This window comes from Lissotriton helveticus, chromosome 1_1 (assembly GCF_964261635.1).
Source record: "Lissotriton helveticus chromosome 1_1, aLisHel1.1, whole genome shotgun sequence".
In the NCBI taxonomy this organism is placed as follows: domain Eukaryota; kingdom Metazoa; phylum Chordata; class Amphibia; order Caudata; family Salamandridae; genus Lissotriton; species Lissotriton helveticus.
In genome coordinates, this window is record NC_136057.1 from 1,780,957,352 (window position 1) to 1,780,970,869 (window position 13,518).

The window sequence follows — 13,518 nt, forward strand, 5'->3', positions numbered from 1 at the left end:
AGCAAGTGCACCAGCCAAGCTATGTTTGTGTCCATCTGGACACTATCTCTATAGAAAGCCTTCCTTTACGACGAGGGACTTCGGGACCAACAAGATCCACAACCAGAGTGGCACTGCTGTCTTGTTTTTCCCTCCTCTGCAGAACCAGCTGACAGGTGGGAGAGCCTTGACCTCCCGTGGCCAGCCAGCCAATACCCTCTGCACTCGAGCTCCACATCTTGACTCTGTGACTACTGACGGCATCATCTTGGCCCAGGGGCTCTTCACAGCATTAGCCCCCCCCCCCCCCCCCCCCCCCTTTGGGTTCTTCTGGACTTGTCCCCAAGACCCTCCTTGCAGCAGTTGTTTCAGGTCACCAATGACTGTCGCTTGAGGCTACCATCCCAACCAGCACCTCTGCACCCAGACACCCATGGCAGGTAACTCGAAACTGCTGGTGGTTCTTTGGATATTGGCTCTCTAGCACATTAAGTCCAAAATACAAAATAACACATTTAAACTTCAACAATATGTATGCTGTCTATGTTCTTCTTCACGTAGGATAACATTACCACGTTCAAGGCTCATGCCTCAAAAACTGATACTAAAGTATTTTTGCTACTTATTTGTATAATCAATATCTCTGAAAGTTATTATAAAGTTCTTGTCTAAATTTATATAAAAATGCTTTATCTTTATAAATTAGTCTTGGATTTAATTTTGAGTGTAAACATCATTTACAAATTGGTCTTGGATTTCCTTTTGAGTGTGTGCGTCATTTATTGACTCTGTGTGTGCAACAAATGCTTTACACTCCCCTCTGTTAAACCTAGCCTGCTGGACCACACTACCACAAATGGAGAACTTGGAATTATGAAAGTAAGCCCTGTAAACCAAGTAAGGGCCGTCTGGACGTTTTGAATGGTGTGCCCTTACATTGGCACTACTACATAAATAGCCAGCTTCTACACAGTGAGTTTCAGTGGTTGGTTTTTCCAAATCTCCTGACCTTCCCTTTCTGTGCAGGCTTCCTTGACTTCTTCTTGGGGCAGCAATGGACCTTGGGATTACCTGGGGGGGGGGTCTGTGCCACCACAATATTTTCAAGTATGACCTGAGCTCCACTTCCTTCCAGGCAGTGTGCTCCAGATCAATGGCTCTTAACCTATTGACATTTGAGAACCCCCACTTAATCCTTGCTGGAACCCTGGAATTCTGTCTGATTGATTTGTGAAATCTAGGGACCACCCTCCCTGAATCATTGCTGCTGGGCAAGTATCTCAGCCCAAGAAATATCAATGATTTGAACATCAAAACAATACCCAAAAATATAGAAACAAACATCCATCAAAAATACCCAGATGATGAAATATTGTATTTAAGTCAGAAATAAATGTTAAATAAAATACGTTTTAGGAGAAGTTTAAAGCTTTTCTTAGATCATTTGAGGCCACAAATAGTACATACTGTACTCTGTTTTATGTACCCTTTCTGCTACCATGAATCAAAATGAAGATACCTACTTATTTTTTAGGATCCAGTCTAAAATTGTCACACAGAACTTTTCAAAATGTACATTTACATTTTTACAATATGATTCTTTATTTTTATATACTATATTTATCTGTTAATATTACATTTTCTAAGCAGCTGTGGATCCCCTGAGGAGGCATTGTGGACCCCGCACCACTCCAGATCATTCCCAAGCACACCGTCCACGGGCATGGCAGGGCTCAAGCTACCCTTAAAAAAAAAAAAACGGTGAATCACAATCAACCCCAGGATCCCCTCACCCTCCCCCACCCCAACTCAAAGGGAATCCGAGCATGATGGAATGCAAACATTCACCCCCAGTCACAAGGATCTGGGTTTAATCCGTTTTTCTTTTGCTCCCTGCCACCCATTTGGACCCAACCATATGCATTTCAGTCTCGACCCTTTTTCTCATGGGAGCAGTCCAGCCCGAACTGCCAAGCCAGGTCATCCCTGGGCCAGAAAGAAGCATCCTGGGACCAGTTTCAATGAATTAAACCCAGATCCTTGTGACTGGGCGTGTTTGCGTTGTTCAGCATTCTGTACATCATTTGTTCCTTTTGCTTTTGTCGCCCTAAGTAGAAAAGGTATTCCCAGACATGGGTCCGTGCTCACTGCGCCACTGGATTCAAGCTGGCCTGGCTGATAAGGGGTGATACCCTGAAACCGGTCCCAGGATGCTTGTTTTTGGTCCAGGGAGGACCTAGCTTAGCAGTCTGGTTTGGACTATTCTCACAAGGAACTGATTTGCATATGGCTGGGTCCAAACTGGGGTGGTGTGGTGAGCAAAAGAACGATGGATTAAACCCACAACTGTGTGACTGGGGGTGAATGTTTGCATTGTACAGTTTCCCGTCCATCATTTGTTCCTTTTGCTTGTGGAGAAGAAAGTAGCAGGAGCCGCCGCCAAGTCTTGCCAGCCGGCGATGCACCTTGGGTGGATAGATGAGAAGGTTTGTCCTGGTCTTCCCTTGGGTCTAAGAGCAGTTTTCAACCAAAAATGTTTCGGTCCCAAGCTTTGACTTTTGGCTATCTTGGCACCTTTAGCACCACCACCAAGGGTCCAGGAATGTAAGGGAACCACTTGAGAGTTTAGAACTCACCGTGCTTGGGTCTAGGTGCTGTTCAAGATGGATGTAGCCTTTTATGTCCCTGAGGCTCTGATCAGGACACCTGTCAATTATCCTTGGAGTCATACTGGTAGTCCTGTGTTCAAGCAGTGGAAAAAGACTCACACAGCAGGGCAGGCTTCTGAGGGTTTCAAGGCAGGCTCCAGGCAGCAAAGCAGTCCTTCTACATGCAGACAAACTGTCTTGTGGAGTACACAGCAGCAGGCTGTCCCCTGAGAGTCCTTCCGCAGGTCCAGAAAGTGAACTGAAGAGTGGGCCTGAGGGTCCTATTTGTATACCTGGTGCTTTCTTTGAAGTAGGAAAAGTTTCTAGAGAATTCCCTTTGAAGTACTTGAAGTTTCCTGATTCTCCTGGCTGTCTGCATGAACAATGAGGGGGTGACAAGTCCTTTGCCTGAAGGCAGAGCACAGTCCATTCAATTCCAAAGGGGGTTTTGCCCAGCTCCACTCCCCCCTTAGTTCTGTCTGTTGATGGCTCATTCTGGCAACCTAATTCCTCTATTTTGTGGCTGTCTGGGATGAATAAAAGTCTTGCTGACAACTGTACCTAGTTATGTGACCCAGGAGCAGTCTGCAGGCACTAAATACTTAGGGCAGGAAACTGCTAACTTTCTTAAAGTGCCATTGTCAAAATGTTAACTTAAAATGCAACTTCACCATTAAAGAGACTTTTTAATTATAATTTCTAAGACACCAAACATGAAATGTTCACCTGTCCCCAATCAAAAGTTAGTAGTTATTAAATGCAATAAGGAAACCCGATGCTATGCTATAGGAAAGGTAGACATCACAGTAGTGAAAAGCAAATGTAGGCGTTAACTACCAGGACATATAAAACTGAAAAGTACACTTCCAACCTTTTAATTACAATGCACCCTGCTTTATGGGCTACTTATGCCCTACCTTGGGAATGACTTGCATGTAATAAAAGGGGAAGTTAAGGCATGGCAAGAGGTTTATGTTGCCAAGTGAATTGTCAGTTTAAAACTGCATTCAGACTGCAGTGGCAGACCTGTTTTAAGGAGCTTCTTAAGTGGTTTGCACAATAAGTGCTGCACACCTACTAGTAGCATTTATTTTAAAGGCCCTGGGTACAGGGGACTGATGAGTAACTTAAATATACAGATCAGATGTAAGCCAATTTTGCTATGTTTGAAGGAGAGATCGCAAGCAGTTTAACACTGGGTAGCAGTGGTAAAGTGCATAGAGTACTAAAACCAACAAAATTCAGAAACAAAGTGGAGGATATAGGCAAAAAGGTTGGGGGAAGATCACCATGTGGCTGACAAGTTTAACATGTTGTATTATAAACTTAGGCTCTTTGCCCATTTATTTGGGTTTGCTGTATACAACTATGTAGTACTAGGTTTGTATAATACTATGAATTACTAGGTTTGCAGGTCACACTTCCTTATCCACCATAGGATCCTTAAGATATCATTTAAAACTCAATAAAATACAGTCCGATACTGAACACTTGTATGTGGGAACCACAAAATGATGATAAAATGAGCATTGGCCAAAGTAATTGTGTAGTGAGCGGTGTTACTGAAATTGATGGGGATTCGTATTATAGAATTGCAAATATCTTTTTCTCTTATTTGTTATATTCTGACCTCACATTGGGTAAGGGAATAAAAAGATGCATTTGTATAGGCTCTGTGTACTTTGATCAGAGATTGATTATTGCTTACCTGTTAACTTACTTTGTGACCATAGTTGATCTCACACTCCAGCCATCCAAAGTAAGTCATAAATTGTAGATCAGTGTTGACTGAGTTACCTCCGTCCTCTTCACATGGTATGTCTGGAGGAAGGCCAAAAATTGAATGGGTACGGTGTCCCAAATTTGCACCAAAATGGTATCTCTCCAGTGAGTTATGCTACTTACACCTGTACACCACACTTGCATTCCCACCCCAACTCTGTTATTAAATCTTGGTGTTTGGAACTGTGCTGTGCTGCACATAAGGGACTGTATGTTTTCTTTCCTAAAGATTGTGGCCTTTAACAATTTACAAGTATCTTGACTGTCCAAATAATGAATTTGTTAAATTAAATGTGTTGCCGACTCTCCCTCTTTAAGCCTAATACTGTTTAATTGAATTCTTTCTTGCAGTGTCATGAGCTTGAACTCCCACAAGTCTGAGAAGAAAAAGAAAAAACATTACAAAGACTCTCTAGCCCTAGCTGCGATGATTCGTAAGTTTGAAATGGAGAAAGATGCCCTGAAGAAGGAACCTATCCAGGACCCACCAGTATTGACCCTTGTTAACAATACACCCAAAACCCCTTCTACCAGGAACGATTTCTGCGACTTGAGTCTTGGGTCTGACCCAGTGCTATCTATTTTTGGTAGTACCAGTGAAAGGGAGCTACTGCAAGAAGCAGAGCATGCCCTGGAGATGTTGGGAGACCTTGATTTCGACCAACTCCTTGATGCTGCCTCTAATGACAGCCCACTTTCTGATGCTGGTGCAGAGAATGGCATCCTGGGCCATGACAACCTGTGCCATAATGTGTCCCCTAAACAAATTCCTGACCTTCCAGAGGGACTTCCCCCTCAGCTTGAGAAGCGGATTGAGGATCTCAGAGTGGTAAGTGACAACCTTAGGTTTTAAGAATACAAAAGGTTAAAAGCAAGCCGTCTTTTCATAGTGACTCATTTTATATTTCCATACAATTGCCACATTCGCCTTTTAATAAGCACGATTTTGGGAAGGAAATGGAGGAGGAGGTTGGAGCTAAAGGATGGGTGAATCTTTATGTAATTTAAAGTGGTTTTTACAGCGGACAATATGAGATTCTGGAGTTTTGCAGCATGAATGTCTTCTTTCTTGACATGCTCTGCTTTGTTCTGCTATTGAGCAGTTGAGTATAGAAGTTCCTTTAACTTAATTGTTTAAATTCTCTTCGAGAGAATCTTCATTTAGCCATAACCACTGAATTGTCCCATTCACTTGTGGGATCCTTGGGGACTTTCTTATAAGAGATATTTCACTTTTGAAAAAGGCAATATTTCATACATAAAAGCCAAACCTTTTACATCCCACTGCAAGCTGTATTGGCCAATTTTCATTAATTTAAAGAAAAAAGTAGCTATTCAATGAATGACTGGTAAAGTCACAATCCTTTTCCAAATAACACTGCAAGAAGAAGAGTAATGCAGCCAAATAAGCTAGTTTCCAGCAAAACTAGCACTGCTCCTTATGGAACCGCATTCCACCAGTATCTCATTGTTCCTTCTTAGGGGAGCTCTACTGAAAATCTTAATCACTGAATAGTCCTGTCTACGTGCAGAGACCCCAGAGCTGGTCTTTCAAAGTCACAGGCTATATTGCCAATTATACTGAATTTCCTAAGAATTTTGAATAAAAAAGGCTTAAGTCTTCAAAAGTCATTACAAAAACGTGGTGACCTTGTAAAATCATCCTTCACGATCTCTTTTTACATGTTTTTAAAGTAAGAGAATGGGAAATGTATAGCAATGTAGCTGTATCATTGACAACAATCAGAATGGGACACTGCACTTTTAATGGCACTTTAACCTCCAGTGTTCCATCGTGCCCGGCAGGTGTCAGTTTAGTCAGTTCTTTTTAGGTCTCGCCTACGCTCTCCTTCCACACGTTTCCCTTTCAGTCCTCTTTTTTTCTGCAGTAGTTGATAACATTGTGGCCAGGCTTTACCCAAATCATCAGGTTTCTGCATTTCTGTAATGTGGTGGTAATGCACATACTTTCTGCATGTTGTACATTCCGCTGCCTCTAATGTGTCCGAGGTTTGTGGGCTGTGATGCATGCTAGCGCGATATCACGCAATGCGCCTCTTCTGCCCTCCTAAAATATACCATGTTCATTCTCCATGTTAGAATGCGACACTTCAAAAACAAACGTGTAGCAAGAATTTTCTATTAATGCTATAATGGCAGCGCTTCTATGCATTCATAGTAAATGTTCTGAGGAAAATTTTTTCATTTTATTTTTTGCAGTGGTTCTGCTAAGTCGGTAGTCATTGGTTCCTTGTTTGTGTTTTTTTTTGCCCAGGGGCGTTTCTTTCATTGGTGTAGCACGTGCAATGGCACCGGGGCCCACAGAACTCAGATAATTCGGGCCCACGGAACTCTGATAATTCGTGAATTTAATATAACTGTAGCCGTATTGAGGGAGTGGTGCATTTACTTACTTGCCCTGGGGTCTGTGCCACTGAATAGGCTGCTGTTTTTGCCACGTTATTTCATTGGTCGGTGTTTAGCATTAGAGGTTGCACTCCTGAGTGACATGAGCAAGAATTTAACATTGATTGTGCCAGGACATGAAAAGGAAATGCTGCTCAGGGCGCCAATTGTGTAAGACGTCTAGACGAAAAAATATTGCAAATGCTTCGTGCACGCTGCATCTGGGATGTGTGCCCGTCAGATCCAACAGCAGCTCTGTCCGTTGCTAGTGTTACAGGGTCATATGTTAAGGGATTGAATGCACCAAACCAATATGACTAATTCACTTTTTAGGTTTTGCGCAGGCGAAATCTTTTGAGAAGCAGTATGGGGCTTTGTCCCGCCTCTCTGTTCCATTGGCTAGCTCCATAAATGGAGGCTAGCCATTGGAAGAGAGATCTGTCAGTCCTTGCCCGAGCAGATTCGTGGGCGTTCCGCCGATTTTTACTCATCCCGCCCCTTTTAGTACGTTTTTTTTGTCTCGGCATGTTTGTTTCATTTCCAACGTGTGCTTTGCAGGGGTGGGCTGCGCGATTTCACGTTCCTTGATTTGCAGGTAAGCAGACTTTTTTAACACTTTTTTAATCCCGTTCCCGCCCCCCCTCCCGCTGTCAGTGTGCCCGTTCCCACCCCCCTCCCGCTGTCCGTGTGCCCGTTCCCGCTAACCACTCCCCCTCCCGCTGTCCGTGTATATATTAGAAAACAATAAAGGTACCCTTGCAGGTTATACTGCACGTGTAGCACGTCATGGAGACATCGCAATCTGGCTTGGGGACAACTTCCTAGAAGAGCGCCGCAGCCTTGGGGGTGCTTGGAATACGGAATAGAGCCCGCAAGAGAGCCCTGGAAGAAGCGACCTCGAGAGAATGCGAAAGCCACGCGCAGCCGGGGAGACTGATGAGCACGAGCCTGTCCTGTCACCAGGCGTGCTCAGGGGTCAGGTCAGGCACGCTTTAAGCCCATGGGCCTTTCACCGGGGCAGGGCTTCCCGCTGTGATTCTCTTTCGATCAATTTTCGAGGTGCTTTGGCTATCGAGCGAAGCAAAGGGTTGCAGCTAAACTATGCAGTCCAGGGAAGTGCAGGCTCGACTGTTCCTCGTAGCGCCGGCCGGATCCCAGCTTATGTTTATTCGGTGAGCGTCGCCTCCATGTTAATGACCACATTATGCAGATCACCCCTCTCTAAACCTTTCCCGGTAGATGTTCTTCTGCAGTGCCGCGGGCGCTCTCTCTGCAACCTACACAACATTTAAACCGGAAATAAAGAATGGGTGTATGTGAGGGTGAGCGAGGGGTGATAGTTTTCTTTGTGCGCTGAAATGCCTTGTTGATAAGTGTCATGAAGGTGTTAAATGCGCGATATAGCACATACATGATAGTCACGCTTCTAGCAGAAAAAGCACATCTCTGTTTTCATCCCAGACTTCTAATCCCTGCAGAACTAGAGGCCTTGTGAAAAAACACTTCCTCGTCCCATCACGACTACCATATTTCCACACTTCCAGCACAAATAGCTTTGCCTTTTTTTCTATCACCTTAGAAGGGTCCCGGAGGTTGAGGTTACTTAGCACGAAGCATTATAAGCAAGAGACTTCCAATCACAGTTCATATTTTTGGGCAGTGCACGAGGTGTCACCATGGATCACCTGGTTCATGAAAGTCACCGAGAAGCCTGGGAGAAGGTGTTTCAACTGAAGGGCTGCAGGGCAGGATCCGTCCCCGGGCCCGGATGAAAGGCAGAGCGGGTCCGTGGATGAAAGGAGGAGCCCCGCCGCCCCCGGGGGGGTGGCAGAGCCGCACAGGGCAGCTCACCTCCGCAGGGTCCGTCCCCGCCATGACGGTCCAGTTGTCTCCGGTGACTGGGCTGAGGTCCGGTGGATGAAAGGGGGAGCCGGGGAGAGATGCGAGACAATGAAAGAGCCTGGGTGTGTGTGTGTGTGTGTGGCTCTGGGTGTGTGTGTGTGTGTGTGTGTGGCTCTGTGTGTGTGTGTGGCTCTGTGTGTGTGTGTGGCTCTGTGTGTGTGTGTGGCTCTGTGTGTGTGTGTGGCTCTGGGTGTGTGTGGGTGGGTGTGTGGGTGTGGGTGTGGGGGTGTGTGTGTGTGTGTGGCTCTGGTGTGTGTGTGTGTGTGTGTGTGTGTGTGTGTGTGTGTGTGTGTGTGGCTGGCTCTGGGGGTGTGTGTGTGTGTGTGTGTGTGTGTGTGTGTGTGTGGGGAAACATCCATTACCACGCGTGCATTGCATCGGAATGCCTTTACATTGCGGGCATTACAACGCAGGTCGTTATAACAACTTGCGCTGGATGTCGCTCTACCCTAAGGAATAGTATGATTTACTATTCCAACACCTTCCCTACTGTACGTAGACAGGTGTTGGAATAGTAAATCATACTATTCCTAAGTCCAGCGCCCTCTAGTGCAAGTCGTTGTAACAACTTGCGTTGTAAAAACTGCGATGTAACGTACCGCGATCATTTTGATTGCCTTGTAACGTTACATATTCGTGTGTGTGTGGCTCTGGGTGTGTGGGTGTGTGTGGTAGTAATTGCTGTCTGCTGAGCTCGTCCGTAGGGTACAATAGGTCTCACATTTGCGAGAGATTAAGCTAATGACAATGTAATGACAATGCCATTTATTTATCGGTTTTCAAAACCAACACATAAATGCAAAATTTGTCATTTACAATGCCAATAGCTCTAACTTTTCCAAAGGCGAAACCATTGCATTGTAAATGCTTGTTTCTTGGTTACTGTTGTATAAGGCTAAACTAAGGGAAGGTTTCACTTGATTTAAAAACAACTTAACTTTTCGTTCGGCTAGCATAGTATTTTCACTGCTAAATTAATCTATCTTAAAAAAAAAAAAAAAATTTGATTAGGTTTCACCAAAACAAGTAGGTACAGCACGTATTGCCCAAGCATGAGGGGTTGCAGGGCAATGAATGACATTTTAGTACATTGCAATGAAAATAATTGATTGGTGTACTAGAATAAAGTCTGAAAGCAGTAAAATTATACTTCGTCTCATAAACTGGTGGAAATAGGGATGCGGCAAGTAGTAAAATTGCCCACTCAACAGGGGCTGATTTTCTAAACAGTGGAAAGAGGGGAAAGATTCGGAGGGGGTGGCAGACTAGCCAGCGAGTTGGGCGGTATCAGGGTGTCTAAAGGTGGGTACTGGTCGCGGAGAAGATTATGCTGCAAGGTGCAAGAGCATGCAATTAAAGTGAAGAAGGGAACGATAGGTACTGTTGAGTGGTAGGGGAGAAGCCACATCTTAGAGATCCGTGTGTAATCCTGTACTCTCCAATTGGGAGAACAAGACTTTTCACAGTAAAAACTGTGTTTTTGTATCTGTGCTTTCAGGACCTGTAAACTACATGTCCTGCCATTGACATATGGTGCACCCTGCCTTAGTACTCAGTAAGCCTGCCAGAGTGGTGACTTACACCGATGTACAGGGGGAGTAGTAGCTTTGCAATTGCTTTCAATGGCAAAGTTGGGCTAGCAGTGCACAACTGTTCTGCCAGTCTGCAGCAGCATATTGGGGGGCTCATTTTACTTGAGGGGGGGGAGAGACACATCAAGATTGGCACAACCAGTGCTGCAAGTGATATAGCGCGGGTTCAACTGCTCATGATTTTACCATACTCACCTGGGCCCTTAAACATATACACTCTTTGAACAGGTAAACCTACGCTTTAAACCAGTAGTATTTACTTTAGGACCTATACCATTTGACTTACCAATCCTTGTCACCTGGTACCTAGAGTCCCAAGGGATCAAGGGAGTTAGAATAATAGGCAGTATATAATCATTTGCACTCTTTAAAATAACCACAGACTTCGGAAAGATTTAAAAGCTTTATCTAAATATTTTCTTTAAATGTCAAAATCCATACTACATTAATTAGAGCTTGATTGATTAGAAAGAATAAAATCAAAGCAAAATGATGTGAAAGTATCATGAAACCTTCTTTAAGCATTGAATTATAGGAAGGGTAAGAAGAGGGAAACAGCACAATGTCATACCCTTTCAACTTTTATATTTACCTAGAATGGTGTGAAGACCAACCCTGGCCACGGGCTGGGATGAAGGATAGGACCCTCGATAATGCAGGTGCCAACAGGATAGAACAGGTGCAGACCAGAATCAGGATAGGAACGGACCAAATTGGATCAGGACAGGACCACCGCAGGTCAGAACCGGCACCCACAGCTAAAGTGCAACTCCTGCGTCACACCCCTCTCTGCAGCTAACAGTTGGACCTCGATTGGGTTAGCCAATCTTCTCCCTCAGGAACCCCAATTGGGCTATCGGACTCCTTCCCAAAACCCCGATTGGGTTATTGAATCGTCTGACGGAGTGCTCCGCCAGCACCTCTTGCTCTCAATCGCCTATTGAGTGCGTTGGGTCAGTGACAGGTCAGCTATTCAGACAAGTCGGACAATCTAACTAGCTAAGCCTACCTTAGTTATACCATTTTCCAGGGCAGTGTACCACCCCCCAAATGTTGCAAATGTGTGAATTCCCTCAATTTGATTGGTCAAAAGACGAGGAGAGGTCATCACACCATACCAGTTATGAGGTCATGCTCTTCAATATTCAGATTTATGTTCCTGCCCAATAATTTATTTTCCCATGCACTTTTATTCCACCCGGCAGTGAATGTATCAATAAGAACTATAACGTAATATAACAATTCGGTTCAGCTTCCTCTCTAAGGGTCAAAAGGTAAGGTTCCCAAGAACATCTTCTAGCAAGTCAGGAGTTAGCCGGGTTTCAGTGTCAGTGCTTCAGGAATTTGAGCTTCTCTGCACAGGCGCAGTTCCTCCAAAGATGGAGTTCAGAAGTACGTCAGGCCGAAAATACAATACATGCAAATTAGAAGAGAAACCGTTTTAGAACAAGAAATAAATGAATGCACTGTATACCACTTATCTCTACTCTATTCCCATTACTTAATTTTAACTAAAGCATTAGAGATTATGCAGAATGAACAACTTCGTAAAAGCAATAGTGCAAGCGTTAGCACGTTAAAACACAGAGTAGCCATCTTAGTTCTAGTGCGCAGAAGCAAAGTTTTCCCTCCAAGCAGCAAGTACGTCATTTCACGTGAGTGTGACAGACTCATGCGCAGAAAAGTTCCCACGTTGTGGCGGCCAGGTTAATCGAGTTAGTTAGTAAAAGCACATATGCAAGCTTCCCCAGCTTACTAGAAATGTCGTGTTTTGCATTGTTAATAAGACAAAACATGTTTATTAGTGTATTACAGTTTATTTTGAGTAGGTTGAGTCCAAGCAAGTCTCTTTACGTGCAGATCCTTGCTGCATCACAAGTCCTGTGTACCCCTCTTACATACCCTGGGTAGCAGGGTACCATATTTTAAGGACTTATAGGTAAGTTGGGCTTTTCCAATTTGGTACAGTCAATTTGACATGCACTTTAGGGTCCGGGCACTGGCAGTGAGGTCTGAATAGCAGGCCAAACCAACGCAGTCCACATAACTCCCTCGCCGACACCTGTTTCTTCCATTATTAATTCCATGCTTAAAAAGTAGATCCAAATATAGAAACTGCCTCGCCAACGTCAGTTCCTTCTTTTCTGCGCTTGCAACGCAGATCCGAAGCAGTTAGGGGGTTGTTTTTCAGCCCATTTCGACGTTTTGTCAAGGGAACAGTGTGCTTTTTTGCGATGTCTTTAGGGTTTAAACCCTGTGGATCTTGTGACGGACAGATGTCGATCACAGATCCTCATACCATATGTTTGTGGTGCCTTTTCTCCGAGTAGTGCGGTTCCTGTTAGTGTCTTCGGCCGAATGTGTTGAGAGTGTGTTGTATGAAACTTCTGGTGTTGTTGGTCCTCGCCGAAATCCAAAGACAGGTCAAGGAGCCATTCAGGTGAGGAGCTGCTGAGGTAGGCTCTGAAGCCCAAACTGTCAGTATGTAAGTCTGGCTTCCAACCTTTGGTTGTGGAGCATTCACAAGAGTCCACCCTGCGCCTCCCTAAATATCCTGGAACCAGGGCGCCTCTAGCCCAAATGCGAGAATATTGCTTTTCCATGCATTAGATTTTTGAGCTTCATCCGCTCTCTGGTGTGCATTCTTGCCCCAAGAAGGTAGAAGGTGCCCTGACTGCATCCTCGCCAGTGGATTCGCCCTTGGTGGCAGGTGGACCCTCTGAATCAGTTATTGGATTTGAGGTGCCACCGGTGCACAGCCCTTTAGGGTTCACACCGTAGGCATCTGGTCAAACAATGACTGCTGCGGCACTGATCGATGCCGATCCCATTACTCATTTCTATGTCGATAAGACACAACCGCTGCACTGATGGAGCCATCGGCTTTGGGCCACTCTCCTTCTGGTCCTATTCAACCTGTTCCTGCTTTTCCCATGGAATGCAGTTTGTCAGAAGGGAATATAGGGTGTCAACACCCTTGGGGCAATACTGTCCAGCCTCCTTTGGAGAGAAAGTGGCTGACGGAACTAGGTGAGGCTAATGGACTAGAGTCCTTTCCAGTTTCAGGTTTACTTTCTCCACCTGGTGAGGCAACAGAGGAGAGGTCTACTTATGCTGTGGTGGGCAGCTACAGTCTTGGGGTGCCAGCTTCCCTCTGAAATTATCTACAGACCCATTGGTGGATGTTCTTTACCAAGGTGAGACTGGAG

At 44.8% G+C, this 13,518-nt stretch overlaps 1 protein-coding gene across 3 annotated transcripts in view; it reads left to right on the forward strand.

The window, feature by feature from the left end:
* UBN2 (ubinuclein 2) overlaps positions 1-13,518 on the forward strand; it is a 647,497-nt gene that overhangs the window by 152,284 nt on the left and 481,695 nt on the right. For all 3 annotated transcript variants that reach the window (XM_078640321.1, XM_078640331.1, XM_078640327.1), the window contains one exon: positions 4,761-5,238. In XM_078640321.1, coding sequence (XP_078496447.1) covers positions 4,761-5,238 — 478 coding nt within the window. The remainder of the gene's footprint in view (positions 1-4,760; positions 5,239-13,518) is intronic.